We start from the raw sequence: 26054 nt of genomic DNA, 5'->3' as shown, positions 1-26054 counted from the left end.
CACTACGGACTGCAGGGGTAAAGGAAATAGTATTAAGAAGTCTATGAACTTCCATATATGATGCTGGGTGAAGGGCTGAAGGCCAGGGATTTGGGCAGGATACAGATCCCATTACCCGTGACCCAAGCCTCCCTAAGAAGGTCAGGTCAAGGATTTCCAAAGCACTGTCACATGACCGCTTAACTTCCTAAGACCAAAAGATCTCCAGATCTTTCATCTGTGGTCTCCAACATGTCCCTCTTTCTCATGATATTCACTCAATGGTGGTTGTTTATTCTCTTACTGAGGGTCTATCACACCATGAGTCTGCCTGGGTCGCCTGAGATGCTCCGCCTCACGTGGGGTCCTGCCCCCGCTGAACCCGCTATACCCGGACACAGCACCTCGCGACTTCACGCCTCACCTCATAATTCTGCAGGCCTGCGTCAGGGGGCGCAGGACGGAGTGGCGGTGCAGGCCTGCTACTGTGCAAGGTCTTTCTTCCGTCATCTCAGGCGCCCCTCCCATCGCCCGGGTCCTGGCTCAGTCTGCTGGCCGGAAGAGGAGGGACCAGTTTCCGCTGCCTACCCTCGTGGCTGGCAGCTGGCGACGCAGTTATGGGGTCATCCGCGTCCAAGGCTGCCCTCGGGGCGACCACCAACGAGCCCACCGAACCCGAGCAGAAACACCTGGCGGGTGAGTAGGCTCCATGGCCTCGCAGGCCCTGCCGCAACCCCAGCCCCCTCCCACCGCCCCACCCCCACCCCAGCCCCCCCACTCCGCGCCGGGAGGCCACGGGCGTGGGGGAGGGTGTGTTCGCACTGCAGTGCCTTTGATTGAGCCTGGAACCCAACCTATCTATGGTCTCCAAACGTCGAACTCTTCACACTTTCCGCCTGAAGCTTGGGACATAATAGGCAGCGGAGTAACAACTCGGTTTTCTGAGAGGGGTCTCATTCTTAAAGTTATCTGTTGCCCAGAGACTCCCTGTGGAGAAAGTATGGGGGTCTGTGTGTGTGTGCATGCTCAATCATGTCCGACTCTTTGTGCCAGAACAGTGGCGGATGGGGTGTGTGTCTGTGTGTGTGCGTATGTATGTGTATGCTCAGTTGTGTGCGACTCTACGCCAGAGCAGTGGTTTATAGGTGTGTGTGTGCACGCACACGCTCACTCGTGTCCGACTCTTTTCACTGGAGCAGTGGGATATGGGTGTGTGTGCGCATGTGCGCACATGTGCATGCATACTCAGTCATGTCCAATTCTTTGTGCCAGAGCAGAGGCGTATGGCTGTGTGTGTGTGTGTGTGTCTGTGCTCATTCCTGTCCGACTCTTTGCACCAGAGCAGTGGCGTGTGTGTGCGCGAGCTCAGTCATGTCTGACTCTTTGTGCCAGAGCAGTGGCATATGGGTGTGCATGTGTGTCTGTGTGTGAGCTCAGTCGTGTCCGACTCTATGCGCCTGAGCAGTGGTGTTGGGTATGTGTGTGTGTATGCGTGCTCAGTTGTGTCTGACTCTTTGCACCAGAGCAGTGGTGGATGGCTGTGTGTGTGTGTGTGTGCTCAGTTGTGTCCGACTCTGCACCAGAGCAGTGGAGTATGGGTGTGTGTGTGTGTGTGCTCAGTGGTGTCCAACTCTTTGCACCAGAGCAGTGGCGTATAAGGGTGTGTGTGTGTGTGCGCTCCGTAGTGTCTGCCTCTTTGTGGTGGAACAGTGGCATATGGGTGTGTATGTGTATGTATGTGTGTGCATGTTCAATCGTGACTGACTCTTTTCGCCAGAGCAGTGGTGTATGTGTGTGTGCGTGCATGTGTGTATGTGTGTTCATGCTCAGTACTGTCCAACTCTGCGCTGGAGCAGTGGCATATGGGTGGGTGCGTGTGTATGTGTGTGTGCTGTCATATCTGACTCTGCACCAGAGCAGTGGCATTGGGTGTGTGTGTGTGTGTGTATGTGTGCTCAGTCATGTCTGACACTTGGTGCCAGAGCAGTGGCATATGGGTGTGTGTGCGTGTGTGTGTGTGTGTGTGCGTGCTCAGTTGTGTCCGACTCTTTGTGGTGGAACAGTGGCGTATGGGTGTGTGCATGTGTATGTGTGTGTGTGTGCACACTCAGTCCTGTCCGACTCTTTGCACCAGAGCAGTGGCGTATGGGTGTGTATGTGTGTCTGTGTGTGAGCTCAGTCATGTCCGACTCTTTCCACTGGAGCAGTGGTAGATGGCTGTGTGTGTGTGTATGTGCTCAGTCGTGTCTGACTCTGCACCAAAGCAGTGGCATATGGGTGTGTGTGCTCAATCATGTCCAACTATTTTCATTGGAGTAGTGGCATATGGGGGTGTGTGTGTGTATGCACATGCATGCTAAGTCATTTCTGACTCCGAACCAGAGCAGTGGCATATGGGTGTGTGTGTGTGTATGTATGTGTGCATGCTCAGTCGTGTCCAACTCTTTGCACTGAAGCAGTGGCATATAGGTGTGTGTGTGTGTGCGTGCTCGTGTCCAACTCTTTGCATTGGAGCAGTGGCATATGGGTGTGTGTGTATGTATGCACATGCATGCTAAGTCATATCTGACTCTGAACCAGAGCAGTGGCATATGGGTGTGTGTGTGTGTGTATGTGTGCATGCTCAGTTGTGTCTGATTCTTTGCACTGAAGCAGTGGCGTATTGGGGTGTGTGTGTGTGTGTGTGTGCTCAGTTGTGTCTAACCCTTTGTGTTGGAACAGTGGTGTATGGGTGTGTGTGTGTGTGTGTGCTCAGTCATGTCTGACTGCACCAGCGCGGTGACATATGGGTGGGTGGGTGTGTGTGTGTGAGTATTCAGTCGTATCTGACTCTTTTTGCCAGAGCAGTGGCATACAGGTTTGTGCGTGTGTGTGTGTGTGTGTGTGTGTGTGTGATCAGTCATGTCTGACTCTGCACCAGAGCAGTGGTGTATGGTTGTGTGTGTGTGTTCATGCTCAGTCCTGTCTGACTCTTTGAGCTGGAGCAGTGGCATATGGGTGTGTGCATTTGTGTGTTTGTGTGTATGTGTGCTCAGTCGTGTCCAACTCTTTGCACTGGAGCAGTGGCTTATGGGTGTGTGGGGGGGGGGCTCAGTCATGTCCAACTCTTTGCACTGGAGAAGTGGCATATGGGTTTGTGCATGTGTGTGTGTATACTCATTCATGTCCGACTCTTTGCACTGGAGCAGTGATGGGTGTGTGTGTGTGTGTGTGTGTGTGTATACGTGCTCAGTTGTGTCAGACATTGTGTGCCAGAGCAGTAGCGGATGGCTGTGTGTGTGTGTGTGTGTGCATGTGCTCAGTCATGTTCGACTCTTTGCGCTGGAGCAGTGGTGGATAGGTGGGTGTGTGTGTGTGTACGTGCTCAGTCATGTCCAACTCTTTGCACTGAGCATTGGCATATGGGGCTGTGGGTGTGTGTGTATGTGCAGAGTCGTCTCCAACTCTTTGTGCCAGAGCAGTGGCATATGGCTGTGTGTGTGTTTGTGTGTCTGTGTGCGAACTCAGTTGTTCCTGACTATTTGCACCTGAACAGTGGTGTATGGGTGTGTGTGTGTGTGTGTTCAGTCATGTCTGACTCCGCACCAGAGCAGTGGTGGATGGCTGTGTGTGTGTGTGTGTGCTCAATCAATTGTGTCCGACTCTGTACCAGAGCAGTGGCATATGTTGTGTGTGTGTGTATGTGTGCATGCTCAGTCGTGTCTGACTCTTTGCACTGGAGCAGTGGCATATGGGGGTGTGTGTGTGTGTGTGCTCGGTCGAGTCCAACTCTTTGCATTGGAGCAGTGGCATATGGGTGTGTGTGTGTCCATGTGTGTGTGCGTGTGCACTCAGTTGTGTCCAACTTTTTGCACTGGAGCACTTTCTCTGTACTAGAGCAGTGACATATGGGTGTGTGTGTGTGTGCGCATGCATGTGCACACTATACTGTCTGACTGTTTGTGGTGGAACAGGTGCGTATGGTGTGTGTGTGTGTGTGCTTGGTCAAGTCCGACTGCGCCAGCGCAGTGGCATATGGGTGTGTATGTGGGTGTGTGTGTGTTCATTCATGTCTGACTCTTTTCGCTGGAGCAGTGGCATATGGGTCTGTGCATGTGTGTGTGTGTGTATGTGTGTGTGATCAGTCATGTCTGACTCTGCACCAGAGCAGTGATGTATGGTTGTGTGTGTGTGTTCATGCTCAGTCCTGTCTGACTCTTTGCGCTGGAGCAGTGGCATATGGCTGTGTGTGTACGTGTGCTTGGTCATGTCCGACTGCACCAGGCAGTGGCGTATGTGTGTGTGTGTGTGTGTGTGGATGGGTGGGTGTGCGTGCGCAGTCATGTCTGACACTTGGTGCCAGAGCAGTGGCATATGGGGGTGTGTGTGTGTGTGTGCGCACGCACACGTGTGTGCTCAGTTATGTCTGACTCTTTGTGCAAGAGCAGTTGCATATGGGTGTGTGTGTGTGTGTGTGTGTGTGCTCAGTCGTGTCCAGCTCTTTGCATTGGAGCAGTGGCATATGGGGGTGTGTGTGTGTATGCGTGTGTATGCTAAGTCATATCTGACTCTGTACCAGAGCAGTGGCATATGGGTGTGTGTGAGTGTGTGTGTGCGTGCTCTGTCATGTCCGACTCTTTGCACCGAGCAGTGGCATATGGGGGTGTGGGTGTGTGTGAACGTGCAAAGTCATGTCGGACTCTTTGTTCCAGAGCAGTGGCATATGGCTGTGTGTGTGTTTCTGTGTGTCTGTGCGAACTCAGTCTTGTCCTACTCTTTGCGCTGGAGCAGTGGCGGATGGCTGTGTGTGTGTTCTTAGTCATGTCTGACTCTGCACTGGAGCAGTGGCGTATGGGTGTGTGGGTGTGTGTGCACATGCAGAGTCGTGTCCAATTCTTTGTGCCGGAGCAGTCACATATGGCTGTGTGTGTGTTTGTGTGTCTCTATGAGAACTCAATTGTTTCTGACTATTTGCACCTGAGCAGTGATGTATGGGTGTATGAGTGTGTGTGTGCTCAGTCATGTCTAACTCTGCACCGGAGCAGTGGTGGATGGCTATGTGTGTGTGTGCGTGTGTATGTGCTCAGTCATGTCCAACTCTTTGCACTGGAGCAGTGGCATGTGTGTGTGTGTGTGTGTGTGTGTGTGTGTATGTGTGAATGCTCAGTCATGTCCATATGTGTGAATGTTCAGTTGTGTCCAACTTTTTGCACCAGAGCAGGGGCATATAGGTTTGTGTGTGTGTGCACACACCCATATACACTCTGTAGTGTCTGACTCTTTGTGGTGGAACAGTGGCATATTGGTGTGTGCATGTGTGTGCTCAGTCATGTCTGACTCTGCACCAGGCAGTGGCGTATGGGTGTGTGTGTGTGTGGGTGGGTGGGTGGGTGTGTGTGCTCAGTCATGTCTGACACTTGGTGCCAGAGCAGTGGCATATGGGTGTCTGTGTGTGTGTGTGTGTGCACACGCATGCGTGCTCAGTTATGTCTGACTCTTTGTGCAAGAGCAGTGGCAGATGGGTCTGTGCATGTGTGTGTGTGTGTGTATGTGATCAGTCATGTCTGACAATTTGAGCTGGAGCAGTGGCATATGGGTGTGTGCATTTGTGTGTTTGTGTGTGTGTGTGCTCAGTCGTGTCCAACTCTTTGCACTGGAGCAGTGGCTTATGGGTGTGTGTATGTGTGTGTGTGTGTGCTCAGTCATGTCCAACTCTTTGCACTGGAGCTGTGGCATACGGGGGTGTGGGTGTGTATGAACGTGCAGAGTCATGTCAGACTTTTTGTGCCGGAGCAGTGGCATATGGCTGTGTGTGTGTTTCTGTGTCTCTGTGAGAACTCAGTCTTGTCCTACTCTTTGCACTGGAGCAGTGGCATATGGGTGTGTGCGTGTGTGTATGCTCAGTCATGTCTGACTCTTTGCACTGGAGCTGTGGTGGATGGGTGTGTGTGTGTGTGTCTACGTGCTCAGTCGTGTCAGACTTTTTCCACCAGAGCAGTGGCAGATGGCTGTGTGTGTGTGTGTGTGTGTGTGCTCAGTTGTGTCTGAATCTTTGTGCTGGAGCAGTGGCCTATGGTGTATGTGTCTGTGTGCTCAATCTTGTCCAACTATTTGCGTTGGAGCAGTGGCATATGGGGGTTTGTGTGTGTGTGTGCATGCATGCTAAGTCATATCTGACTCTGTACTGGAGCAGTGGCATTTGGTTGTGTGTGTGTGCATGTGTGCATGCTCAGTCATGTCTGACTCTTTGCACTGAAGCAGTGGCATATGAGTGTGTGTGTGCGCGCACACGTGCATGCTCTGTAGTGTCCAACTCTTTGTGATGGAACAGTGGTGTATGGGTGTGTGCGTGTGTGTGCTCGGTCATGTTCGACTGCACCAGCGCAGTGGCATAAGGGTGTGTGTGTGTGCGTGTTCAGTTGTGTCTGAATCATTTTGCCGGAGCAGTGGCATATGGGTCTATGCATGTGTGTGTGTGTGTGTGTGTGTGATCAGTCATGTCTGACTCTGAACCAGAGCAGTGGCATATGGTTGTGTATGTGTTCATGATCAGTCCTGTCTGACACTTTGAGCTGGAGCAGTGGCATATGGGTGTGTGCATTTGTGTGTTTGTGTGTGTGCTCAGTCGTGTCCAACTCTTTGCACTGGAGCAGTGGCATATGTGTGTGTGTGTGTGTGTGTGTGTTCATTCATGTCCGACTCTCTGCACTGGAGCAGTGGCAGATGGCTGTGTATGTGTGTGTGCGTGTGTGTGTGCTCCGTCATTTCCAACTCTTTGCACTGAGCAGTGGCATATGGGGGTGTGGGTGTGTGTGAACGTGCAGAGTCATGTCAGACTTTTTGTGCCGGAGCAGTGGCATATGGATGTGTGTGTGTTTCTGTGTCTCTGTGTGAACTCAGTCTTGTCCTACTCTTTGCACTGGAGCAGTGGCGTATGGGTGTGTGTGCATGTGCAGAGTCGTATCCAATTCTTTGTGCCGGAGTAGTTGCATATGTCTGTGTGTGTGTTTGTGTGTCTCTTTGTGAACTCACGGAGAAGGCAATGGCAACCCACTCCAGTACTCTTGCCTGGAAAATCCCATGGATGGAGGAGCCTGGTAGGCTACAGTCCATGCGGTCGCGAAGAGTCGGACGTGACTGAATGACTTCACTTTCACTTTTGACTTTCATGCATTGGAGAAGGAAATGGCAACCCACTCCAGTGTTCTTGCCTGGAGAATCCCAGGGACAGAGGAGCCTGTCGGGCTGCCGTCTATGGGGTCGCACAGAGTCGGACACGACTGAAGCAACTTAGCAGCAGCAGCGGCAGCATGCGAACTCAGTCATTTCTGACTGTTTGCACCTGAGCAGTGGTGTATGGGTGTATGAGTGTGTGTGTGCTCAGTCATGTCTGATTCTGCACCAGAGCAGTGGTGGATGGCTGTGTGTGTGTGTGTGCGCGTGCTCAATCGTGTCCGACTCTTTGCATTGGAGCAGTGGCATATGGGTGTGTGTGTGTGTGTGTGTATGCATGTGCATGCTAAGTCATATCTGACTCTGTACCAGAGCAGTGGCATATGGGTGTGCGCATTTGTGTGTTCATATGTGTGTGTGCTCAGTCTTGTCCAACTTTTTGCACTGGAGCAGTGGCATATGGAGGTGTGCATGCGTGTGTGTGTGCGCTCAGTCACGTCCAACTCTTGGCACTGGAGCAGTGGCATATGTTTGTGTGTGTGTGTGTGCTCAGTAGTGTCTGACTCTTTGTGGTGGAGCAGTAGCATATGGCTGTGTGTGTGTGTGTGTGTGCTCGGTCGAGTCCAACTCTTTGCATTGGAGCAGTGGCATATGGGGGGCTGTGTGTGTATGCACATGCATGCTAAGTCATATCTGACTCTGTACCAGAGCAGTGGCATGTGGATATGCACATTTGTGTGTCTGTATGTGTGTGTGCTCAGTCGTCTCCAACTCTTTGCACTGGAGCAGTGGCATATGGGTGTGTGCGTATGTGTGTGTGTGCTCAGTTGTGTCCAACTCTGCACTGGAGCAGTGGCATATGGATGTGTGTGTGTGTGTGTGCATGCTCAGTAGTGTCTGACACTTTGTGGTGGTGCAGTGGCGTATGGCTGTGTGTGTTCATGCTCAGTCCTGTCTGACTCTTTGAGCTGGAGCAGTGGCATATGGGTGTGCGTTTGTGTGTTTGTGTGTGTATGTGCTTAGTCATGTCCAACTCTTTGCACTGGAGCAGTGGCATATGGGTGTGTGTGTGTGTGTATGTGTGCATGCTCAGTCGTGCCCAACTCTTTGCACTGAAGCAGTGGCATATGGGTTTGTGTGTGTGTGTGTGTGCATGCTCAATTGTGTCCAACTGTTTGCGTCGGAGCAGTGGCATATGAGGGTGTGTGTGTGTGTGTGTGCGTGTGTGCATGCTCTGTAGTGTCCGACTCTTTGTGGTAGAACAGTGACATATGGGTGTGTGCATGTGAGTGCTCAGTCATGTCCGACTGCAGCAGCGCAGTGGCATATGGATATGTGCATGTGTGTGTGTGTGTCCTCAGTAGTGTCTGAATTTTTGTGGTGGAGCGGTGGCGTATGGCTATGTGTGTGTGCTCGGTCGTGTCCAACTCTGCACCAGAGCAGTTGCATATGGGTGTGTGTGTGTGTCTGCATGCTCAGTTGTGTCTGACTCGTTGCACGGGAGCAGTGGCATATGGCTGTGTGCGTGTGTGTGTTTGTTTGCTCTGTCATGTATGACTCTGAACCAGAGCAGTGACATGTGGTTGTGTGGGTGTTGTATTCATGCTCAGTCGTGTGTGACTCTTGGTGCCGGAGCAGTGGCAGATGGCTGTATGTGTGTGTGTTTGTGCTCAATCGTGTCTGACTCTTTGCCAGAGCAGTGGCGTATGGGTGTGTGTGTTCATGCTCAGTCCTGTCCCACTTTTTGCGCCTGAGCAGTGGCATACGGGTGTGCACGCACGCGTGTGTGTGTGCACTTTCTCATGTCCGACTCTTTGCACTGGAGCAGTGGCATATGGGTGTGTGTGTGCGTCCATACACTCAGTAGTGTCTGACTCTTTGTGGTGGAATAGTGAGGTATGGGTGTGTGTGTGTGTGTGCGTGCGCTCAGTCCTCCATTACTCTGTGCACTGGAGTAGTGGTAGATGGGTGTGTGTGTGTATGTGTGTGTGTTTGTGTGCATGCTCAGTCATGTCTGACTCTTCGTCCCAGAGCAGTGGCATGTGGAAGTGTATGTGTGTGTGTGCGTGTGTGCGCGCGCGTGCGTGTGTGCGCACGCGTGCATGCTCAGTTATGTCCAACTCTTTGTGCTGGAGCAGTGGCATGTGTGTGTGTGTGGGTGTGTGTGTGTGCACGCTCAGTCATGTCTGACTCTGTGCAGGAACAGTGGCGGATGGGTGTGTGTGTGTGTGCTCAGTGCTGTCCAACTCTGCAGCAGAGTAGTGGCAGATGGCTGTGTGTGTGTGTTGTGTGTGTGCACTCAGTCATGTCCTACATTTTGTACCAGAGCAGTGGCATATGGGTGTGTGTTTGTGCATTTGTGTGTGTGCGTGCTCAGTCCTGTCCAACTTTTTGTCCTGGAGCAGAGGCATATGGGTGCGTGTGTGTGTGTGTGTGCATGCTCAGTTGTGTTCGACTCTTTGTGCTGGAGCAGTGGCCTATGGTGTGTCTGTGTGTGTGTGTGTGTGCTCAGTCATGTCCAACTATTTGCATTGGAACAGTGGCATATGTGTGTGTGTGTGTATGTGTGTGCATGCTCAGTCATATCTGACTCTGTGCCAGAGCAGTTGCATATGGGTGTGTGTGTGTGTGTGTATGTGTGTGTGTGCTCAGTCATGTTTGATTCTGCACTGGAGCACTGGTGGATGGATGTGTGTGTTTGTGTGTGTGCATGCTCAGTCATGTCCAACTCTGCTCCAGAGCAGTGGCGTATGGGTTTGTGCCTGTGTGCATGCTCAGTCGTGTCTGACTCTATGTGCTGGAGCAGTGGAGTATGTGTGTGTGTGTGCTCAGTCATGTCCGACTCTTTGCACCAGAGCAGTGGCACATGGGTGTGTGTGTGTGTGTGCTCAGTCGTGTCTGACTTTGTGCCAGAGCAGTGGTGTATGGGTGTGTGTGTGTGTGTCCTCAGTTGTGTCCGACTCTTTGCACAGGAGCAGTGGCTTCATAAACAGTCTGTGCTGTTGGCAATAGATGTAAATCCCATTGCTATTGCAACCTTTGTAGATGATTCAGCCTTTTGATCAACTCTTGATTTTGCTCTTTGGCTTCAAAACTATTCATTGACCTCCTGCATTGGTCTCCTGAAGTTTTTTCTTATTATCATGATAATGGGTATTTATTGCAGCAACTACCAGTTCACCACAGTTAAGCAGATTAATTTCCTCTTGCTATATATATTTTTAAAGTTTCCTGAAAATTATTCTCAACAGGTCCCATATTAGATTCTGGGACAGTATATATAATCCAGCCCTGTGCTAGGATGTAACATGTACCAGGATTAACTTTTCAAAACCTGAAGGTTAAGCAATAATTACCAATGTGAAGGGTGCATGGAACCAAACAGGAGCACTTGAATCAGTACCAGCATAACTGAAAGATTCAGTCCAAAGACTGAAATCATGCTGAAGCAGAAATGAAAAGATTGCAGAGGAAACTGCACAGAAAGAGGAATGAAGCAGACCTAAAGATAAAAAATATAGCAGAGAATCTCATTCTTCATAACCTTAAACATGGCATGAACATGTGTGCTAAGTTGTTTCAGTCATGTCCAAGTCTGTGCAACTCTGTGGACTGTACCTGCCAAGCTCCTCTGTCCATGAGATTCTCCAAACAAGAATACTGGAGTGGGTTCCTATGCCCTTTTCCAGGGGATCTTCCCCACCAATAATCAAACCCATGACTCCTGTATTGCAGGGAGATTATTTACTGCCTGAGCCACCAGGGAAGCCTGCCAAACATGGCACAGCAACTGGCGCATATTAGGCATTGACGCTGAGTATATATGTTTGTTGAATAAGTAAATCTTACTTTACAGGGTCAGTCTGTCACTTTAATCCACTAGCATATTTGTTAAGCCCCCTCCTCAGTACCTGTCCTACTGCTGTGCATATCAAGATGCTGCATAATGGATAAGTGCTATGGATGAAGTTGTTTTAGAGTGATAGTTTATAGATGGTTTGGAAAGCAAGGAGAATTTTTGAAGTGATAAACAGCAAGGAATCATTGCCATGTTCTTCAGTAGGAAAACGAAGCAATGAAACTTACCTTTTGAGGGGCTGTAAAAGTCAATTAATTAATGGTTATAACCTTGAGGCAGGAAAGCAGAAAGCTGTTGCAATAAACCAGGTATGAGGCTGTGGGGAAGTGGACTAAAGAAGAAGCAGTAAGAAATTAAAAGATGTAAACCAAAAAGTAAGTCTTAGGGAGACAAAGCTCCTTACTGAACCTTCATGGAATGACACTTTTCTTGAGCGAGGCACAATGACATAATGTTTAATACCTTGATCTTCAAAGTCAAACAAACCTTATTTCAAATTCCAGCCCTTCCACTGAACTACCTGTATGACCTCGAGCATGTTACTTACCTTCTTGAGTCTTATCCATTTATTTAACAAGTATTTTCCTTACTTGTTCCAACTTGGTATGTGCCAGCTACTGTGCTGGGTCTTGAGGAGACACTGGTGAGCAGAGTCAATGCAATCACAATTCTCATTAACTCTATGGAACAAATAGGATAAACAGTCATTCAGTGTCACCTACCATGTTAGTACCAGGTGACTCAGTGGTAAAGAATCTGCCTGCAATACAGGAGAAGTGGGTTTGACCCCTGGGTTGGGAAGACCCCCTGGAAGAGGAAATGGCAACCCACTCCAGGATTCTTGCCTGGAGAATCCCATGGACAGAGGAGCCTGGTGGGCTAGAGTCTGTGGGGTTGCAAAGAGTCAGACACGGCTGAACAACTGAGCATGGGCATGCACAAATTTTACTATTGGAAATGAAGAAAATGTTTCAGATGATTCTCTTTGTCATGTCTCTGAGATTTGATTGCATCTGTATTTCAGGTAAAGTTACCGATTTTGGTTTTGAAATTTTTTTTTTCTCAGTCTGTGTTTTAATGCTTGTCACTGTCTCTAATTTAGATCTGATCCAGTATATAAATGGAACAAATATGAGTGTTGTTCATCTGGCTGACGTTCTTTCTGAGAAAACTGGTAGCAGCAGCTGGGTGGTGGTGTTCAAAGCCCTGGTTACTGTCCATCACCTCATGGTGTATGGAAATGAGGTGAGCATGGCGTATATTCCTTCCTTTTAGTACAAAGGACTGTCAGGACACAACTGCTGAATATGCTCAATGTGTTAGGGGCTTACTACATTTTGCTTCCATTCATGACAAGTGGGGAAAGTACATAGAAGTAGATATTAAAACACCAATTTTTCCATTTTTACTTATGAATTTCTCTTTGCAATCAGTATTTAATAAAGTATACCATTTTGCTAGTAGAGGAAGTATGCCACGGAATGATATTTAGAGTCCAATATCATTTCTATGAATGTTTAAAATTCAAACAATATTTGTCCATGTAACAGGTATATATATGAAACTATAAATAAAATAGGATGCAAAGACAACACATGAAAATTTTGATAATGTTTCCTTCTAGGTAGGAGAAGTAAATTGAACTTGAGGATGGGACAAAGACCACTATCAACTTGATCTGTAAGGCTTTATGCCTCTTATTTTAAAAATAGAGTTGAAGGGAATTCCCTGGTGGTCCAGTCGTTAAGAATCTGCCTTGCAATGTAGGGGATGAGAGTTCGATCCCCAGCTGGGAAACTAAGATCCCACATGCCACGGGCCAACTGAGCCTGTGCCACAGCTAGAGATTCAGTGCACCACAACAAAAGATCCCGTGTAACAAAATGAAGATCCATTGTGCTGCAACTAAAACCTAACTCAGCCAAATAAATAAATGATAAATTCCTGCCGAAAAATAGAACTGAAGGAGACATGTGCAAAAGTTAGCAGTTGTCATTTCTGGGCATTGGGGTCCAGAGATGTACCACAGTATTCTTTTTATTTTTCCATTAATTGAATTGTTAAATAATTTAACATGAATGATTAAAATAATTAATCCTATAATTGCCACTGACCCTTGAATACCCCAGGTTTGAGCTGCACAGGTCCTCTTGTATGTGGCTTTTTTCCATCGTAAATACTACAGCACTACGATATTCATTCTTGGTTGACTCCACAGGCATGGATGGAATCACAGTTACAGTGGTATGGCATCTACAGATAGCTGACTGTAAATTATATGTGGGTTTTATTCCCTGATGGCTCAGATGGTAAAGAATCCACCTGCAATGTGGGAGACCTGGGTTTGATCCCTAGATTGGGAAGATCCCCTGGAGAAGGGAAAGGCTACCCACTCCAGTATTCTGGCCTGGAGAATTCCATGCACTGTATATATAGTCGATGGGGTTGCAAAGAGTTGGACATGACTGGGTGACTCTCACTTTATATACTATGAATTATATGGGAATTTTCGACTGCATGGTGGGTCAGTGTCCCTAATTTCTGAGATGTTACTGATAGAAAGGCGTGGGTGAAAAGTGTGTATTCACATTAGCTTTAATGTTTAACCCCTTGTTTATTTGGGGGGTATGTCAACAGACTTGGCAGCACTGCAGATCCTTATGTTGGCTATCCCAGGGTGTGATGGTGCTCACCTTAATCAATGCCCCTGAAATAGATAGAAGATATGTACGATAGAATTATGTTAAGTATGTATTCACAAAGACAAAATCACAAATGAACTCTATTTGTGAACTGAAACTGATTTTGAGAATTTGGCACACTTGTTTGACAGCGTTTTATCCAACATCTTGCATCGAGAAGTTCTTTGTTCACTTTACACAACTTTCTGGATAAAAGTGTCGTAGAAGGTAAGATGATTCTTTGATGGAAATATTTCTTTGTGGCAAGGAGGGAAATGTTCTGGAAACCATGCCTAGTTTATAAAAATGGTTCTGAATGATGAAGGGTGTGATGTGGTGTACGTTTTATGATGGAAAGTAATTTCTAAATTCATTGACACAACACATATGCAGGTATTTACTCAGTGAGGCTTTCCTGCCTCAGCCTCCCAAAAATCATGGTCCCTTTATCCCTTCTCTGCTTGAGTTTTATTCTTTCCACTTCTCAGCAACTAAACATCTCTGTATTTTTCTTTTCTTTTGCTTGTCTATCAATCACCATTGGAGTATAAGATCCATGTAGGCAGGTTTTTTTTTTTTTTGGGGGGGGAGGTCTCTGTTGTTCACTACTGAACCTACAGCATCATAGTGAACACTGAATAATTGTTGAATGAATAAGTAATTTGAATAAATGAATCAAGGCCCATAGTGAGCAGCTGAGTTTCTGTCATGGCCTTTCTCTTTACATTTTGTCTATGAAGTAGGGGCAAGGTCGTTTGTTGAATGAAAGGAAGACCGGAGCAATGGTAACAAGGGGATAGGGGGGTGTCAGGAAAATGCTAAGGATTTATAATAGTGTCTATGAAAATGTGAAAGGAACTAACAAAGTTCAGTTATTTCTCTGGTTCAGGAATGTCACCATCAATACCACATCCAAAGGTGATATCAACACTTTGAGGAAGGGCTGGTGCACTGGGATGACCCTGAGGGATGGCATGGGGAGTGAGGTGGGAGGGAGGGTCAGGATGGGGGACATATGTACACCCATGGCTGATTCATGTGAATGTATGACAAAAACCACCACAATATTGTGAAGTAATTAGCCTTCAATTAAAAATAAATAAACAAACATAAATTCATTTAAAAAATAATCTTTAACAGAAAGTTTTAGGAATACTGTACTTGATGAGTAATAAAAGCCATTCTAGTGTTTTATGCTTCAAAGATACTGTTGAGGGATATGTGTGAATGTGGAATGATAAATCTTTGCATTTGGTGACGTATGTTGTAAATAGTTAACATTGGTTAAACTGGAAATAATAAAAGGTATTTCATTTTTAGGCTATGCTATGTCAGCTTTCATCAGACGATATAGCAAGTACTTGAATGAAAAGTCACTCGCATATAGACTGATGGAGTCAGACATCACCAAAATCAAGAGAGGGTAGGTAAATATTGTTAGTTTTTAAGCAAGAAGTACTGCAGTACATATCTGTTCTGATATGTAGTTTGGCAAAAATGCAGCTGTTTTTCAAGATGCCGATGTCACAGTGCTTCTCAAACTCTTAATTAGCATTGATGTTATGAACTTTTTTTATCTTTTATAGGGCAGATGGTGTGATGAGAACTATGAACACTAAGGAACTGCTGAACACTCTTCCAGTTATTCAAATTCAGTTTGACGCTCTTCTGAATTTTAATGTAAGAGCTTTATAAATCCTTTTTTAAGAAAATATTGTTAAGCAGCATTGTTTGACTGTAGGTGGGAGAGGGGAAAAACCATGGTGGTAATTAATTCCTCTTTAATTTCCAGGCAAATGCTGATGAACTAACTAATGGTATAATACATGCTGCTTTCATGCTCCTCTTTAAGGATTCTCTTCGCCTCTTTGTAGCCTATAATGAGGGGATCCTTAATCTGCTAGGTAAGCTAAAAAATAGACATGACTTTTTAAAAGCTAAACTGGCAAAAATTCTTTATTTGTAAAAAACTTTTATATCTACATTTAGATTCATCTGTGTTTTAGGTTGAAAATAGAAGATCCTTACAAGGTCATATATATTTACATAATTAGACATCATATTGCTTTTTTTGTTAAAAATAATTAATCAGCCACAGAGCTTTTCAATTTGTATATAAGTGCTAACTGATACTTCTGGGAAATTTATTGGGAAATTAACATGGATTGCCATATTTATTCATTACACAGTAAGTCTCACTCAACTAATGTCAAATAGTACAATTCTAACTTTCCTAAGATATAGCCTACAAATTATTGTTTTGATCATATACAAGCAAATGTTTCTTAGGCTTTTTAGGAAACTTCAGTCATCATTTAGCCCTAACCAGTTTCATTGTTGACAATTTGAGATATTTCTTGCATTTAGGAAGTGCCTGGTACATTTGTTGAGTTATAAAGGGTAGGAAATAACAGCCTCTCTGTCAGAGACCATCAGAACTTGATGTTAATCAAAAAGATTCCAGACTAGAATTTGTAGAAATTAAACAAAACTATCTAAATTATATGTGTATGCTATTAAATGCCATATATATTACCAGCACCAGTGTTCAGCATGCAGTAGTTCCTGTATAAAAAATCTGTTGTTTATACTTAGATTTGCAGTGTTGTTTGTTAAAGCAAAACATTATTGGATTAAAACTATAATTGTTTTCAAGAAGTTAAAATAATATCCAGAATTAACATAGAATCATCAGAAAGGAATTAAACTGGGGATTGCTAAAATACTGGCTACTTTGTCATTTTTTTCTATTTTTAGATAAATATTTTGACATGGGGAAGAAGCAATGCAGGGAAAGTTTGGATATTTACATCAAGTTCCTCGACAGAATGACTAAATTGGCACAGTTCCTTAAAGTTGCAGAGGTACAGAAATCTATTTCTAGCCACAGCTTTTGTGCTATTTTCTGTATTAGTTTAGTATCCTGTACAACTATACCTCCACCCCACAATCACTGCCACATAAACAGAAATGGGTAGTTTTAACTATTTTGTAAACAGTACAACTAAAAACTAGGAATAGGTACTTCAAATGTACCCTCCAGTGCACTTGTGATCAAAAACAATCTTACAATGATTTCTGTTTGTGACTTGAGGATAATTTATACCAAGCTTACCTTCCTACCAGAAACAGCTCTAAAACCAGTGAGATAAGGAAACATATGAGGTGGGCCACAGGTTTGCCCTAGTAGCTAATTCTGAGTATTTGAAAAGTTAGAACACATTTGTATGATATCCAAAATGAAGCCAAGCTCTTCACAAAACAACAAAGACTCAAAATCTGGCAGGTCTTTTTAAATTTTACCCTAAGAGCAAATATAAGTTTATGCTTAAGTGTGCAAGGCATTCTTTTGTGGTTGTTGCTCAGTCGCTAAGTTGTGTCCAATTGTTTGCGACCCTGTGGACTGTAGCCCACCAGGCTCCTCTGTCCAGAGAATTTCCCAGGCAAGAAAACTGGAGTGGGTCGCCATTTCCTCCTCCAGGGGATCTTCCTGACCCAAGTATCAAACCTGCATCTCCTGCATTGGCAGGTGGATTCTTTACTGCTAAGCCACCTGGGAAGCCCCACAAGACATACTTTAGCCTGCCATTTTTCTTGATCTGGGTGTGTACCAGTCCAGCAAGGCACTCTTGCTCTTGGAGTCCTTTCTCTTTAGTGTACAAATTGGTCTCACACTTACTTTTCTTTGTTAACACTCCTTGCTGTAATGTTTTCTTTCCCTCCCTTTTTTTTCCTAATTTCAGCAAGCTGGAATTGACCCGAATGACATTCCATATGTTTCTCAGGTCAGTACATCTCTTGTCTGTCTTTAAGTGGCTTTTTGTCTTTGTGCTGTGTTTATCACCTGAGATGCCATCATTTTCTGTATGGTTACATGTGTATTTTCATTTCCCTGAGAGTAACATTTATATTTCTAAGTATATATACATAGACTTGTGTCTTTGGAACAGGTCTGTGAGCTGTAGGTCTTACAAAAGAGGTCGTTCCCCGCTGAGTGCTAAATGGTGACTTATAGTGTAACAACTCCAACATGCTTTTTCAGTGGACAGAACTGATTGGTGAAAATAGCAAGGTATTCTTTACATCTGTGTCTCTTTTGCTGTCTCACATATAGGGTCATTGTTACCATCTATCTAAATTCCATATATATGCGTTAATATACTGTATTGGTGTTTTTCTTTCTGACTTACTTTGCTCTGTATAATGTAAAGAACAGACTGTTCGACTCTGTGGGAGAAGGCGAGGGTGGGATGATTTGAGAGAATAGCACTGAAACATGTATATTATCATATATGAAATAGATAGCCAGTCCAAGTTCGATGCATGAGGCAGGGTGCTCAGGGCTGTTGCACTGGGATGACCCTGAGGGATGAGATGGGGAGGGAGGTGGGAGGGAGGGTCAGGATGGGGAACCTATGTACACCCATGGCTGATTCATGTGAATGTAGGGCAAAAACCACCACAATATGGTAAAGTAATTAGCCTCCAATTAAAATTAAAAAATAATAAAAAAAGAAAATATCAAGGTATTGCAAACAGTGAGTTTAAACTTGAGGCTGCGTTATCTGCCTTTCAAGTGTGTCACCTCAAGCAACTCATTTGCATTCTCTATGCCTCCTTTATGCAAATGCAGAATGAGGGTGATGCTGTTGTCTGCCTTACAGCAGAGTTGTGAGCATCAGATGAGCTCAGGCTTTTTCCTTCCCCTAAAGTCTCTCATCAGGAATCCCTCAGATGGCAGGCGGTGCAGGTGAGGATGAAATGCAGGTCTGGCAGTCTGCTCATATAGCCCGTGGGTGCCCTGTGGACCTGTCTGCTCTCCATCCCACGTGTATTGTAGGGCTCGAGCAGCAGGGGTTGCAGGCCCAGCCTGCTGACCCGCTCTGGGACCCAGACTAACACAGCAAGCTACTTTAGGTCATTTGGAATATGAGCCAAAGCAGTCTTTCCTGGTCTCCAGATCTCCAAGAGACCTCCCAGTACTCATGTTTCCTTTTTCATGGTGAGATGTGTGAGATACACTTTATCTTCTATTTTGAATGGGATTTCCTGGTAGACCCCTGGCCACTGATGCTCTAAAAATTTTACTGCTGTGAAAGCCTCCTGAATCTTTGTAAGGTTGACCTCCCATCCCCTAGAGTGCATATCACTTTCCAAGGTCCCCTTTCTGCTCATCTGGTCCATTTAGCATGACATCATGAATGGAAGTAGATCAGCGCAATATTCTGAGGGGTAACCAAAGGGTCTAAACTTCTTCTGACCGTATTCTGACCAACATATGGGTTGAGAGAGTTAACACAGCCTGAACAGGATCATAAATGTATAGCATTGTCCATTTCATCTGCCCACAAACTCTTACTGATTCATACTTTAGATGGCAATGGAAAGCACAGCACTCACCAGACTGTTAGTCACATACCATGTTCCTGAGACTACATTAACCTACATCTACTGAAGAGCTATGACAAACCTAGATAATGTATTAAAAAGCAGAGACATCACTTTTCCGGCAAAGGTCTTTAGAGTCAAAGGTTTGCTTTTTCCAGTAGCCATATATGAATGTTAGAGCTGGACTATAAAGAAGGCTAAGCACTGAAGAAGTGATACTTTTGAACTGTGGTGTTGGAGAAGACTCTTGAGAGTCCCTTGGACTGCAAGGAGATCCAACCAGTCAATCCTAAAGGAGATCAGTCCTGGGTGTTCATTAGGGGAACTGATGTTGAAGGTGAAACTCCAATACTTTGGCCACCTGATGTGAAGAGCTGACTCATTAGCAAAGACCCTGATGCTGGGAAAGTTTGAAGGCAGGAGGAGAAGGGGATGACAGAGGATGAGATGGTTGGATGGCATCACCGACTCAATGGACCTGAGTTTGGGTAAACTCTGGGAGTTGGTGATGGACAGGGAGGCCTGGCGTGCTGCAGTTCACAGGGTCACAAAGAGTCAGACACGACTGAGCGATTGAACAACAGCAACAAAAACCAAAGAAACTATAGTGGCTGCAACTGGGTTACTACTTGATTGATTATGCTGCAGTTTGTCATTCTTCAGGGCCTGACTGGTTTGGGGGCCATACTGGTGAATTATATGGAGATACAGTAGGGACCATCACCCCTGCATCCTTTTTACTTTTAAGATTGGCGTGGATTTCTGCAATCCTCCTAGGAGGTGATCTTGTTTATTTTTACTGTTTTGACTGGACTGTAGGTGGAGGAGCATGTCCCCAGCTGGCAATGCTGTGACTTAACTGTAGTTAGAGGCCTAGAGGCCAGGAAGGGGGTGAGGACATATCCTGATGAGGCATGCAACTTGGGGGCGGGTAGAGCTCTCCATATCATCTCCAGTAAGGGAGAAGGAGGAAGCTTCTTCAAGTTCAGAGCCTTCTGGGGAATCTGGGGACTCAGAACTTCCATGGCTATCCCCCAGGTCTCCCCATCCCATAAGTCAGGTCCTTAACTCTAGCACAACCTGCTGCCTGACTCTGGTGTTGCAGAGCTGCCTTGGTTGAGACTGAAGGAATGGGAGGTGGTCAGGCATGTATGGGGGGAAGCTTGTGAAGAAAAAACCCAGTGGACCTTGGGAGGACAGGATCATTGCAGCTGCAAAGAAATGTTGAGTTTGGTGTCAGGAGAAGGAGGGAGTGTCTATCTGATGACTTCTCAAAAACCTTTGAGGGAAACATACGTGTCTTCACAAGCATTCCTTCGTGTGTGGAGAGGTACCAAAGTGACCTATTTTCTGCTCAGACATTGAACCCCATCAAATGGTCCACAATGGGAACCACTGTTGGATGCTATAAGGCACAGCTTCTGGAATGAGAATTCCACTAACCAGACAGAGAGACAATGAGAATGTCTGCCTTAGTAGAGGAGAAGATGGGATTTCATTGCCCAGAGTCACTATAATTAGTGATATCTCCCCAGATATCATCCTCTGACTTTCTCCGCCTTGACCTCCCTTCCTTGAGGGTGGTGGCAAAGGTGGGAATGGTTCCCCATGCTGAGAATTGCGAAGCCCAGCATGGTGACACAGACCAGCTTCAGTTGAACCGGCCCATCATGGCAGCAGACAAGCTTCAGTTGAACTGGGCTTTGGCGTCTTGGTCTTGGCCCCTTCAGTGCTCAGTGCCTGAGGCTGGAGCTTTGGAGGAGGGGCCCATCTGGACAAGACAGACCCCGGTTAGAGATCCTTCCTTCCCATGAGACCCTCCTCTGTCCTTCTTACCTCTGGTCTTCCTGGTTCCTAGGATCCCCAGGACCCCTGAATCAAAAACCAAAATTGATGGCTGGGGTAGAGACCGCAGAAGTCAGGCGAGGCTCTTTGTTGTTCAGGCATCACGCAGGTCTCTACTCCTTGCTCCGTGAATCAGCTGCTTTTACTGCAAGGGCTTCCTTATCAGCACACTGGCTTCGGGCCCTCAGCCAGCGCAGAGAATCATCTGTCCCAGCCTTGGGCTGGCTGAGATGCTCACTGGGCATGTGCTTTCTGGGGCATTCCGGAAAGCCCAGGATGGACTGAGACAAAGGCTCTCTGGGATGGGAGGGAGGCAGGGAGTCACTTGATCTTTTAATTCAGTGGATCACATTTGAAAAGAGCCAGAAGAATGGTCCCCTGGCTCCTCTGATGACATATTGATTCAAAGTTCAAGATGAGGTCTTCCTTCCTTCCTCCTCTTTGCCCCCTCGGTCAGCCCCCTTGAGAAAGGTCCATGTGTCCTTGGGAGGAGCGTTTGCCGTCAATCTTGATGTTCGACCCCTGCAAGGCTGCGGAGGTCTTCCTCTGCACCTCTGCATCACTTGGCCAGTTTCTCTCATGCTTCAGACAATCTTGACTTTACGTGGAGGAAGGGAAATGTTAAGTGCATTCTCCCCATGTTCAGACTCAGCTAAACCCTTCCGTTTTCTCAAGAGGCATCTACCTCACTTCCTTGGCTGATCCTTCCTCCTCGGTCTCAACCCTGTCTCTGGCTCATGGAGCATCCTTCCATGAGTGGCTGTCCGTTGTGTCTGTCTGGGTCTACCCCTTTTCTTGCCACCCTTCCCCGCTCTTTCATTTGTGTTGGGTTCAACTCCCCTAAAACTCACGCATTGGCTGCACTGCTTGCGATTCATTTTTCACCCAAGCACTTCGAACCTGGGCTGCACCCCTCAGCAGAGTTCCAGGAGCCCAAACTCAGGGGGACCTACTGGATGGCATGGCCATGGTTTTGGTGGGCAGAGGGCTACTGGGTGCTTCCAGAAGAGCTCGGAGAGCCTCCTGCCTACCCTTTTGCTGGAATCGTTGGAAAGCAAATTGGATGAAAAAAGAATGTTTCCAACCCACATTGTGCAGGGAAAGGCAACTTCTCTCTGTTTATAATTTTGTCATGTGTTTGTTGAATGACTGACTGACTGATCCAGAAATGCTTTGTGCCTTTGCCGTACATGTGTGTTTGCCCTGCTGATGTTGGCAGTCCCCTCATCATTTTGGGTCCCTCTCCCTCTTTTTTTTCCCATCTTGTATGTTTGAACATTTGAAGCTCACCCTGGACTCCAGACCTCCTAGTCTCCCTGCTGCTCAGGGGCCTGTGGCCTCTGGCTAGGGACATACTTTCCAATTCCTTTGTGCTGAGAGTGCCCACGTGTTTAAGAGGCATCTGTGGGGAAGTCTTCTCCTTGTCCCCATATTTGGTGTGATGGGAAATTCCTCTGAACAGATTTCTGCTTTGCTGCATCATCCCAGTAGCCCATGAGTGATACCCAGCCTCCTCTGAGTCTTCTCAGACTCATGTGTTTGCTGCTTTGCTTTTCTTTTTAAATTTTTTTTTAATTTAATTGGAGGATAAGTGTTGCCCTTCTTGATAACTTTTGTGCCATTATCCCTGTTGCTCTCTGAATGGTCCCTTAGCCCTGCCACACCTCTGTGAACACTTACTTCATTAAACCCTTTTCCAGCTGCTAGTTCAGCCACATTGGGGTTGGTCTCTGCCACTGTAAGCTCAAGAACGTAGCTTCAGCTCACTTCTCCGCTGCTCCACGTCCATGTACTTTGCCCCCTGCTGATTGCTTTATGCAATGCAACCAGGATGCTGGTCTGAGAACTTTCACAATACAGATCTGATCATTTCATTCCTCACTTCAAAGCCATCCAGTAGTCATCCAGTATTCTCAAGGTGTCTAGGTTTGTCATAGCTTTCCTGCCAGAACAATCATCTTCTAATTTCATGACTGCAGTCGCCATCTGCAGTGATTTTCAGTTCAGTTCAGTTGTTCAAAGAGGCGTGTCTGACTCTTTGCAACCCCATGGACTGCAGCATGCCAGGCTTCCCCATCTATCACCAACTCCCAGAGTTTACTGAAACTCATGTTCATCGAGTCAGTGATGCCATCCAACCATCTCATCCTCTGTTGTCCCCTTCTCCTCCCACCTTCAATCTTTCCCAGAGTCGGTCTTTTCAAATGAGTCAGTTCTTTGCATCAGGTGGCCAAAGTATTAGAGCTTCAGCTTTAGCATCAGTCCTGCCAATGTATATTCAGGACTGATTTCCTTTAGGATTGACTGGTTGGATCTCCTTGCAGTCCAAGGGACTCTCAACTGTCTTCTCCAACACCACAGTTCAAAAGCATCAGATCTTTGGTGCTCAGCTTTCTTTATAGTCCAACTCTCACATCCATACATGACTACTGGAAAAACCATAGCCTTGACTAGATGGACCTTTGTTGGCAAAATAATGTTTCTGCTTTTGAATATGCTGTCTAGGTTAGTCATAGCTTTTCTTCCAAGGAACAAGTGTGTTTGAATTTCATGGCTACAGTCACCATCTGCAGTGATTTTGGAGCCCAGAAAAATAAAGTCTCTCACTGTTTCCACTGTTTCCCCATCTATTTGCCATGAAGTGATGGGACCAGGTGCCATGATCTTTGTTTTCTGAATGTTGAGTGTTAAGACAGCTTTTTCACTCTCCTCTTTAACTTTCACCAAGAGGCTCTTTAGTTCTCTTCACTTTCTGCCGTAAGGGTGGTATCATCTGCATATCTGAGGTTACTGATATTTCTCCCGGCAATCTTGATTCCAGCTTGTGCTTCATCCAGCCCAGCCTTTCGCATGATGTACTCTGAATGTATTAAATAAGCAGGGTGACAATATACAGCCTTGATGTACTCCTTTCCCACTTTGGAACCAGTCCATTGTTCCATGTCTGGTTCTAACTGTTACTTCTTGACCTGCATGCAGGTTTCTCAGGAGGCAGGTCAGATGGTCTGGTATTCTCATCTCTTGAAGAATTTTTCACAGTTTGTTGAGATCCACACAGTCAGAGGCTTTGGCGTAGTCAATAAAGCAGATGTAGATGTTTCTCTGGAACTTTGTTGCTTTTTCGATGATCCAGCAGATGTTAGCAATTTGATCTCTGGTTCCTCTGTCTTTTCAAACTCCAGCTTGAACATCTGGAATTTGGGCAGTGATTTTAGAGCCCAGGCATAGGAAGTCTGTCACTGCTTCTGCCTTTTCCCCTTCTATTTGCCAGGAAGTGATGGGGCTGGGTGCCATGATCTTAATTATTTTAATATTTAGTTTTAAACCTAGACAGTGTGTTAAAAACCAAGGACATCACTTTGCTGACAAAGGTCCAAATAGTCAAGGCCATGGTCTTTCCAGTAATCATGTACAGTTGTGAGAACTGGACCTTAAAGAAGGCAGAGCACTGAATAATTGATGCTTTTGAACTGTGATGCTAGAGAAGACTCTTGAGAGTCTCTTGGACTGCAGGGAGATCAAACCAGTCGATCTTAAAGGAAATCAACCCTGAATACTCATTGGAAGGACTGATACTGAAGCTGAAGCTCCAATACTTTGGCTGCCTGATGCAAATAGCTGGATCATTGGAAAAGACCCAGATGCTGGGAAAGATTGAGAACAGGCAGAGAAGAGGGCGACAGAGGATGAGATGGCTGGATGGCATCACTGATGCAATGGACATGAACTTGGGAAAACTCCAGGAGATGGTGAGTGACAAGGAAGACTGGCATGCTGCAGTCCATGGGGTCTCCAAGAGTTGGACCTGACTTGGCGACTAAAAAACAACAATTTTCAAGTTAATGTACAAATGCCACAACGTTGACATGAGTTTAAGGTCTTGCACCATCGAAAACCCCCCCAGTTTCATCTCCTCCACGCTCCCCTTGGCTCTCCCTGCCCCAGCAACATAGTTCACCTTTACTTGTGGTCTGTGCCATGTGCCCCCCTGTCATCCTCATTCATTTCATACCATCCTACTTTTCTCCCTCAGCTCTCATATCAGCTGTTATGTTGTTCAGCTTGCTTGTCTCTCATCCCTCACTTGATCAGATTCACCTAAACACCGAGTATCATGTACCTCTCCTTCATAGTACTTTTCACAGCTTTCATTTGACATTTATTCGTTTGGTTATTTTTTATTTCTCCTCTCCCACACCCAGGTTGTGAGGCCTGCTGTATTCTTTGTGCCTGGTGGTTTATAGTAGTTTATTAACAAACTCCTCCTGAGGAGTGAGTGATTGGATCAGGGGAGACACGCTGGGACACACAGAACCCTGGTTGGGAATTGACCTTATGTAAGAAGCACACTTCTCCCACCTTTAATTGGAGTGGAAAATGAAAGGGTACATCCACATTCATTTGGCAAATACCAATTAAGCAATTATTATATGCCAAACACCAAGATTCATCAATGAACAGACAAAATTGCTGTCTTTTTCAGTTCAGTTCAGTCACTCAGTCATGTCCGACTCTTTGCGACTCCGTGGACTGCAGCATGCCAGTCCATCCCTGTCCATCACCATCTCCCAGAGTTTACCCAAACTCATGTCCGTTGAGTCGGTGATGCCATCCAACCATCTCATCCTCTGTTGCCCCCTTTTCCTCCCACCTTCAATCTTTCCCAGCATCAGGGTCTTTTCCAATGAGTCATCTCTTCGCATCAGGTGGCCAAAGTATTGGAGTTTCAGCTTCAACATCAGTCCCTTAGAGTTTTATATTTTACTGCAAGGAGACAGGCAATAAACATACACAGAATTCAACCTATAATTTCAAGGATGATCATTGCCATGAAGAAAAAAAAAAGGTGGTGATGGTAAAGAGATTGTTGGTAGGTACTGTTTTCTCTAGGACACCCAAGGAAATCCTGGTTGAGGAGGTGACATTCCAGGGGAGACCAGAGACCATGAATGAGCTTCTCTGTTCCCTGCTGTGTTTCTTTCTCTGTCTCTCTGTTTTCTTCTTGCCTCCTCTCCCTCTTCCCCAGTAGGCTTAATGTTTTACTGAAATTTATCTAATAATCTAGTGACTCATGAAAGAGCCATAAGTAATGAATAATTTCAAGCCCAGTGTCGTTTCCAAAGGAGACAGATATTTTAGCAGCTGTTTGA

At 46.1% G+C, this 26054-nt stretch overlaps 1 protein-coding gene across 1 annotated transcript in view; it reads left to right on the top strand.

Annotated features, from left to right (window-relative positions):
- Positions 1 to 453: 453 nt before the first annotated feature.
- LOC529992 (phosphatidylinositol-binding clathrin assembly protein) overlaps positions 454 to 26054 on the top strand; it is a 47197-nt gene continuing 21596 nt past the window's right edge. Inside the window, exons 1-8 of the mRNA XM_059883857.1 lie at positions 454 to 675; positions 12093 to 12235; positions 13824 to 13899; positions 14992 to 15094; positions 15258 to 15351; positions 15464 to 15575; positions 16429 to 16535; positions 17415 to 17456. Coding sequence (XP_059739840.1) covers positions 597 to 675; positions 12093 to 12235; positions 13824 to 13899; positions 14992 to 15094; positions 15258 to 15351; positions 15464 to 15575; positions 16429 to 16535; positions 17415 to 17456 — 756 coding nt within the window. The 5' untranslated portion in view covers positions 454 to 596. The remainder of the gene's footprint in view (positions 676 to 12092; positions 12236 to 13823; positions 13900 to 14991; positions 15095 to 15257; positions 15352 to 15463; positions 15576 to 16428; positions 16536 to 17414; positions 17457 to 26054) is intronic.

Source organism: Bos taurus, chromosome X, assembly GCF_002263795.3.
Source record: "Bos taurus isolate L1 Dominette 01449 registration number 42190680 breed Hereford chromosome X, ARS-UCD2.0, whole genome shotgun sequence".
Lineage (NCBI taxonomy): Eukaryota > Metazoa > Chordata > Mammalia > Artiodactyla > Bovidae > Bos > Bos taurus.
Note: the sequence above shows the minus strand (reverse complement) of the source record. Positions and strands in the feature narration are given on the sequence as shown.